This window comes from Paramisgurnus dabryanus, chromosome 10 (genome assembly GCF_030506205.2).
Source record: "Paramisgurnus dabryanus chromosome 10, PD_genome_1.1, whole genome shotgun sequence".
In the NCBI taxonomy this organism is placed as follows: domain Eukaryota; kingdom Metazoa; phylum Chordata; class Actinopteri; order Cypriniformes; family Cobitidae; genus Paramisgurnus; species Paramisgurnus dabryanus.
Genome location: NC_133346.1, coordinates 15,883,750 through 15,892,721, shown reverse-complemented (window position 1 = coordinate 15,892,721; position 8,972 = coordinate 15,883,750). Strand labels below are relative to the sequence as shown.

The window sequence follows — 8,972 nt, the reverse complement described above, 5'->3', positions numbered from 1 at the left end:
AGGGTCACATTTTCCTATAATCCTTTATGTATTTACTATGACTCAACTTTCCTCTTGACGTAAATTTACTTAGGGCCACTGTGCCACTTTTTTTTCCAGAAGTCATATTTCAATGCCCCTGTTCTCAATCAGCTGATAGGAGATCCTAATCCTGAAATATTAGTACAGGTAGCATGTATTAGCTATATGTTTCTTCATCTGATCCCCCTGTGAAAATTTACAGTACTGTTAGGACAATGACCGAGTGTTCATGTGGGTGTGTTAAACTAAAGAGCTGTAATTACCACCGCTTTTCCATCAAATTGGATGATTTACATTTTAACAGTGACTCACTTTTTTTTGGTATTTTAGCAGTCTAAACATGACACCATCTGTTTTAACAGATGACAGCAGAAATCATTATTTGTTGTTTCATATAATTCACCTTTATTCACACTAATCTGCCCTTATAATCTAGTCTGTTGACAGGTGTATATTATGTTATTTTAAGGGATCATGGTTGTAAACATCCTCTGCAGGACAAAAGAGATATTTCAGCCAATCATGTGGCTTTGTTTTTAAAGGGTCACTCCACTCTTTTGAAAATATGCTCGTTTTCCAGCTCCCCTAGAGTTTAACATTTGATTTTTATCATTTTGGAATCCATTCAGCTGATCTCTGGGTCTGGCGCTACCACTTTTAGCATAGCTTAGCATAATCCATTGAATCTGATAAGACCATTTAGCATAGCGCTCAAAAATAACCAAAGATTTTCGATATTGATATTACGCAGCGCAGACTCTTTTAATTTTCCATCGGTCTTAGTATACAATGTAACTTCAGAAGAGTCAAGTTTTAAATAGGAAAAATATCCAAACTCTTTGGTTATTTTTGAGCGCGATGCTAAATGGTCTAATCCGATTCAATTGATTGTGCTAAGCTATGCTAAAAGTGGTACCGCCAGACCCGAAGATCTGCTGAATGGATTCCAAACGGGGGGAAATTTAAATCTTTAACTTTAGGGGACCTGGAAAATGGGCATATTTTAAGTACCCTTTCAGTACTGTTTTAAAAAGAGAAAATATCTTAAAATAATACTTCTAAATACAATAACACAAACACATAATCTTTCTATAGTGTCTTAAAAAATGATCAACACAGACCCGTTTTTATTATATATTTATTTTTTATGTCGTCATTGTTTTCAAACACACACACACACACATTTTAATTTCTAAGTTGGAACAATAAACACAGGTCATCATAACTGTCTTTTTTGCAATATATATATGTATATTTATATATATTTATATTTTCCCAAGAGGTTCATCCTTATAGTAGACATTGACAGATTAACTCTACAACTGATTTTTAATGGACGTCTGGTTACCAAATGTTTCCCTGTTACAATGTACATGGTTCTGTTTAATAATAAGACAAATAAATAAATAAATAAATAAATAAAAAACATCAAATCTTGTAAAGACCGCATTACCCATGATCCTCCATCCTAGTCCCTCCAGAAAGTCCAGACGAACAGGGGTAATACCAATCTTAAACATTTCCTCCTCAAATAAAATCAAATAAATATGAAAATTGTTAAATTAATACAACAACTTGGCTATCGGTTCAATGCATTTCTACAAGACCAGCGCAAAGCTTTATATGGGCTTAACCTCTGGCAATATGCCCGTATTCTTTCTCTTTTCTAAAAACACTCAACAAACGGTTTATCGTTGATGGTGCATCTCTAAACTGATAGCAACCAGGTAAAGTTGGTGTTTAAGTCATACACTGTACAAGCTTTCTGAAAAACTTCGGATACGCTAACCTTTAATAAGGCAGGGTTTAGTTTCCAGTATTACTTTGATATCGTAGGTCACCGTTCTTATCTTAAATTAAATATTTAAAAAATAAAATTGACTACGCACAGTAAAGCTGTGCCACACAGCATCAGCGTAAGCCTTAACTAATTTCTGCTTAAAGTAAACAAAACTTCAAATCTAAACAACTGTGTGATGCGTGTAATGGAGAAATCACTGTGGCTTTTGAGCCAGTCTGGTGAAGGTTTGCATCTTCTCTGGTTTCCCTCCAATTAAAAAGATGCAATGTCTTTAACAAGCTGGCATGACAAAACTTCTCCCACCGCCTCTCTCAACCCACACATTACTGAACGAAACAAAAGTGCCAAGACGAAACAGAAAATGTCTTCATACACTCACAAAAAGAAAAAGCGTGTTTTTAATATCCCTCCCCTGTTAGAATCCTTTACATTTGTGAACAACATTTTTGAGTCCTACCCCATTGTGAGTTTATGGATTAGTTATACTGTCGGAGGAAAATCTTTGTATTTGCATAATATTATACATCATTTTGCTTAAAATTTTCCGATCTTGATCTAATTCTGTTTACTAAATGCCTTGATCAAATAGGACCCCCTTTCCCCCACACCAACCCCACTTTACAACACGAAACAGTACAGTTTTTTGTCTTTTTTATCTTTAAACAGCTGCAAAGAAGTGTTACATTACATATTTCATACTGAGCATTATAGAGACAGAGTTAACGAAAACGTTGTGCTATTATTTTCTGTCGGGTCAGCTGTATTGGGATTTAAAATTACTTTTCCTGTTAAAATTGTTTTCTAATAAAATATTCAAGTAAATAAAGATAGACCTGTAACTTCAGAGAGATTTTTTTTTTCTTTTGATAGGAGCTTTTTAAAAACCAGAGATCCTATAGAGAAAAGGGGAATGATTTGTCCATTAACCTGTTTCTGACGGCAGTTGGCAGTATAAGCAAGATATAACATGGTCTTTGGTCATTTTTACTCGGAGTTAATAAATATTAATAAAATGTACTAAGGCTGTCTCCTTTAAAAAAGAGAAAATCTTGATGAATGAAAGAATGTGAAAGCAAAGAAAGCCTATAAACTAAATATTTCAGTAAGTTCCTATATTCAAATCTATGTCATAATTCACTCAAGCTTTGCCGGACAGATAATGCTCACTGAAAACACATTAGTGGGATCGTTGCTCTAGCACCGCCCCCTTTGTGGTGGCTCCGCCTCCTGTCACAATTAATCAGCTAATCTGTACCCTCCCTCCAGTTCATATAAGCAAGTTACCATGGTAACATCCTTTCTATACCTGCAGAAGTCTAAGCAGTCTAATCTTTTAGGCCGAAGCACGAATACAGAGGTCCTCAACAAAATCTACACATGCAGGCATAAATGGAGAAAAGCTATTCGGGAAATTAGAGCGCATGGTGTTAAACACCGACACATCGGATGAACTTGGAAGGTGGGGGTGATCACATGCACACTTCATGCCTGGCTTGCTTCTTGTCGACAGATTGGTTGGGTGAGACTGAAGGGTGATGGTGATGGAGGCGTGCATATGCACAATAGCACCCGGCAAGGGCACGATGAAAAATCAGATAGAGAAAAAACGTCCCCTCAGGTGCTCGGCAGTGTGTAAACTACAGCTGAACTTAATAAACAGGCACACAGAGAAAGATCTGGTCCCTATATCTGCCTGCATCACACGTACAAATATACATATATAATCTATTTCTATAGTTTATAAAGGCAGTATCTATATATAAGAGAGAGAACCATAACGTAGTAAAGCGAACCAGTGTGCTTTCAGACGGCTGAATTCATGCATTGGTTTGGCAGTACTTCTGACAGAGGTTGATATGATGTGAGAAAGTAACACAACATATGGTTCTCTCGCATCGCACCTGCAGTCTAACCAATTAAAAAGCGCCATCAAAAAACAAGCTTTCTGTGCATGGTAATATTTCCCCTTTTTTGTTGGAGCCACACTCATTTGTATGGAGATTCTCTGGCCTTTAAAAAGCTAACCCAATTTTGATATCAGCATTTTCTTTGAATGTACAGCGCGATGGACTTCACAAACCCGTGTGATTTTCTTTGTGCGGTTCATATAGGACGTTGTTTTAATTTCTTAAGATAAACACACTTACTTTACACTGTATGTGTTTTATAGACAGCACTGCTATCGAGGAATGTTTAAGAGATAAGACACTAAAGACATCGAAATTAAGACAAACATCTACAGTCATTGGTCCGATCTGTTGTGGCAGTTTACGTTGTATAGAGTAAGAAAGAAAGAGGGTTATGTGTAGGGGTCAGAGATAGAGTAAAAATTGGGAATATTGAGTTAAGAGTCACTTGTGCAAAAACACACCAATACTCATTGAGTAAGAGAAATATAGCGTGCAATATACAAACACCCAGATCAAGAGGCAGTAGTTTGAAACCTAAAGCAAAATAAGTTTTACAAAACTTAAAAAAATATACAAATGCACACTCGCACACAAACTACAAAAACCATTATATCAGAATAAAACTCTACAAAGACCGTTTCGAATATATACCGTATAATCTTATCATATTCTAAGGGTTGTGTTTTATCAATCGGTGCTCTCACAAGTAGTCGGGAGTATGAACAGTATTTCAGAAAAGCCAGAGGTATTTACAGAGGACACATGGCTACACACCCACTTACAGGACAGATGAGAAGTTACAGGGGTCCAGCTGTGAGGCAGAGGGGGCAAGGGCACAGATTTAGACTCACTGAGGACAAATAAATACGATTGTTGTGAGAAGTCATTTCTCGGATCATTTTTGGAGGGATTTGTCTTCGAATCGGGCGTTCTTGAGGTCGGAGTGGGGTAGGAACGTCGCGCTTTAGGTGCTGAAGTACACTGTTAAGAAGCAGATGATGTTTATTGTCAACACTATGACACTGAATATCCAATTGGAATTAATATGGAAATAAATTGCATGCATTGTGCCATTCAAGAAGTTTTCTTACCGATGATAATAATGAGGATAATCACGCATATCACCCCCAGGATGATCATCATCTAAAGAAAATGTGGCAAAAATGAAGAGAACAAGATAAATAGCAGAAATCAATTCTGTCATACGTATACTTGGCTAGTGATCATAGCAACTAGGGCTGTCACGATTATGAAATTTGGCTGACTTTTAATTGCCTGATAACTTTGTCGATTATTGCGGTTAGTTGACTGTTTTGGGGCTTTGATGGTTATGATGATTAACCGTCTGTTTTGTTTCTTTGACATTTAATTCCCATACTTTTTTTTGTTCATGAAATAATTTTCACACATTGTTGTGATTATTTAAATTTAATATTTTGCAAGGTTTACCTGGCAGTTAATCTTAATAGACATAACACATATTTAAAAGTAGTAAAAAAGTAATACGGTCTCGTTTATACAGGCGTTGCAGCTCCCCCTTGTGTTTTTTAGAGAGATGTGCAATCATTGCGGTGATCTGAAATCATCACGACGAGGTCAAACAATCGTGATGAGATGATTATTTAATCATTGTGACGGCCCTAATAGCAACAAATGTAATGTTTGTCTTCATACATAAGTTAATGTACACTGTAAAAACTATATGGTGGTTCAAGTTACCATGTTGGCTAAAAGTTACTAATATTTTTAAGTTGAATTGCCTTGACATTTTAAGGCAACCAACTTGCTTTTTTAGGTTTAGGCAGCAAACTCATTTGTTTATATATTGGGTCTAAATTTAGGGCTTAACATTCAGATAAAATGTTCTAGATAAGTGAACCTGCACACTTAAAAGAGGTTGTCTTGCAGTCACTGATTTATCTTTTGCTGATTTTTATTTGTCATTAGAGATGATTTGCGTTGTTTACCTTGGCGTTCTTCCACCAGTATTTATTCTTGAGCTTGGCAGCGCTGGTCTCGAACTGTGAGGCTCCAGCCTGTAGGGCATCAGCCCGATCATCCAATTCGGACAGCTTTTGGTCCCTCTCCAGGACCTTGTCTACGTTCACACGCATAATATCCACAACCTGAAAAAAGATAGAGGTTGCTGGTTAATAAATATACATTAGAACCATATATATTTTAAAAACCTTTTTTTAAAGCAAAGAGTCGAAGGTTTGTGGAAATGGGGTTCACTCACCTCATCCACCTGAGCCTGTGTCTGCTGTAAGCGACGGTTGCTGGTGAGGTTGGGAGGCTGGTTACCTCCATCTGGGCCAGCGGTACCACCAGGGGCTGGTGCAGACCTAAAAACAAACCATGATATGGATATAAGGAACATAGCGGAAAATAATGTCCGAATACAGTACTTGGTGAGCTCATGATATTTGATTAAAATTATATTTGAGAATAGATAAACAGTTTAAAATTCCTACTCGAAACCATGTGGTTTTAATGTGGAATATTTGTACATAAAATTACATCCTAACCAACAAATATGTATCTGTAACTTGGTACTTATTTTTTTCATTTTTGGCATGTAATGTAGGCATGAAAAGATACATACATCATATTATTTACTTGTTGCTGTTTGCTTATTGCTCTTTTTCTGAGGGTCACTTGAATTTGTCCAGATTCATTTGAAATATTCTGCTAACAGTGAGATAATTGCTGTTTTTCTGTTGCATATCCTTACTAAGACCATTATTAGCCACCAGAGGAAGACAAAACTCTGGATAAAGGTGACCTCTGAAATCTCTCCATGTAATCCCTGATTTTCTGAGGGTGGATTTATCTCAATAAGATCAGAAATATAACATTTTTAAATAAATTAAAGATCTGATAGATAGATAAAAAATTATTTTACTTCTCCTCACTTCTATTTACGTAAAGTTATTTAGACATAAAATCTTGCTCTAATTTGTACACACAGAAACATCAGTAACGCTTTGATCTGGGTGATGGTTATTCACGTAAAAGTTCGGCAGTCACAATGTAACTGTAAATGTCAGAATACTTTTTTATACTTTAAACAGATTTTTATTCAAACAAATCCATGTCCATTTAACACATTAAAAAAAATCTATTAACACGTTTTATAATTAATATAATTTAATAAACTACATTTTTCTAAGTATTTATCTATTCAGGCCTAGATCTAGAAGCATAGGCTACTAAATTGAGGTTTAAAGGAACAGATTTAAGGGCAAGTCTGTAACCACAAGGTTAAATGATATATTAGTCAATGACAAAATTGTATGTTTTATCATTGATATGTTATGGCTAGACAAATAATGAAATATTTGCAATTTAAACTTCAAAATGCATTATATGTAATGTTTGAGCCTTGAGACTGTTTAATGAAACATGGCAAACAATCAAATGCATACACAGTATTGTCCCCTGACAGCTGCCTGGTTATGCAAGGCCATTTTTCATATGCTTGCTGAAAAAATAAATTAGAAAAATATATGTGATTACATTTTTAGGGTAGGCCTACAAGCAACCCAAATACCCTTTCAGTTTTACAGTGACACCAATCAAGAATTAACTTGATCTTTTAGAGGTCTTTTTACGCAAAATTGGCAAAGGCAGGGTCATTTGGATGATGGGGACAACATCCCCACCCCCACACGAGGCCTTCACGAAGCGCGTGCGTGTCTCTGTGACTGTTGCGTCACAATCAACATATATACTGTCAAATAATTGCACTAGATAAATAATTGACATAACAAAACTTATTTTATTACAAGTAAGCAAAAGCTAGACACATAAACAGCATTATTTCGAAACGCACCGATGTGTTGGCCCAGTGAGTTCGTAACAAAAGTATACAGTAAGGTTATATGCACATAATTTGAGGATGTGGACCATTTCAATTAGTTAAACCTGTTAAACGAGCGCGTCTAGAAAAGTGCACAAAAGATGCCACGGCCATCTTTGCTTGCGCCCTTTGAACACCTGCGCTCTTTGTATTTGGTTTTAGCCAAACCAAATAGCAGCAAATAGCTTATTATGTAGATTATTATTCGAATACAAAAATAAGCTATTTCGATTTAAAAATATAATGTAAAACACGACCATATGAGCGTCCGTTTCCCAACCCCCACAACTCGCGTGGAATATCACGCCTCGTGTTTTCTGCGTGAGCTCGATGACTCAGAAATGTAATGTATTTTTTATTATTATCTTAGTATAAATGTCATTTGTAAAAATCGATACTAGGCCATTCATGTAACGTAACAAACCGGGCCTTGTTTTATATGAGAGAAATATTGCGTTTTATTTAGTAGTATCAAAAAATTTAATAGGACATTGATGTGGGTGGACAAATATATATATTGCAATAAATATCACACAATTTTTATTCAAAAAGCATGCGACCAATCCCTGCCAAACCAGTCCAATCCGGTGTTTAGGCGTGATTGTAGTCACTGTCACTTCATTCTACACATCAGAATAACGCGAATCACATCTTTGTTAAAATTAAATTATTTCCGTGACGATTTACTGTGACGCGGGCATATTTACTGAGGTAATAGTGGTAACTGTTTCTAAATGCATAAGCATTGCTAATTAGTACTCTATTTATAGACTACATTATTAGCTAAGCAAGTGAGCTGGTCAGAATACATTGATAAAATGTATACCCAATAAATGTAAAATAAAGCGTATGTGCAAATAAATGTTACGGTGAATATTTTGTATATTCTTATACACGAGCTTTCAAATCCATAAGAGAGATGACTCTCCTCAAATAGTTGAACAAGGAATCGGGTTAGACATTCAAATTCGAACAATTAAACTAACGTTAGTTAGCTATTTATTTTTAAAATAGTTTCTACTTACATTTTGAACCGGGCTTTGTGTGCGTCTACAAGAAGCGTACGAATGAACGCGCTGCTTCAGGCGTTTCCCCCCTCTCCGGAATAAATAATGCACTCTCCAGGTTATTCCAGTGATACGGTATTCCCTGTATTTTTTTAAAGGTTTTTTCCACCGGTGTGGGATGTGCGCCTTATATTCGTGCCGCGCCTCGCTGTTATTTCCTTTATAATAAGGGCGCTCCGCCGCTACTCGCTCCTGTCACTATGTACACAAAAAATAGATGCTCGGATTAGAGGAACAAAGATGGCTCGTTGACGTCACTCGTCATCCGGGAAGCTGCAGGTTGGAAGCGGTGAGAGCACAGGAGATGGAGG

At 36.3% G+C, this 8,972-nt stretch overlaps 1 protein-coding gene across 1 annotated transcript; it reads right to left on the bottom strand.

Annotated features, from left to right (window-relative positions):
* Positions 1-1,142: 1,142 nt before the first annotated feature.
* On the bottom strand, positions 1,143-8,951 carry vamp2 (vesicle-associated membrane protein 2). The gene is made up of 5 exons (XM_065290648.2): positions 8,620-8,951; positions 5,972-6,077; positions 5,700-5,858; positions 4,824-4,875; positions 1,143-4,713 (listed from the first exon to the last, which is right to left on the bottom strand). Coding segments are annotated over exons 1-5 (336 nt in total). The 5' UTR covers positions 8,622-8,951; the 3' UTR covers positions 1,143-4,696.
* Positions 8,952-8,972: the final 21 nt, after the last annotated feature.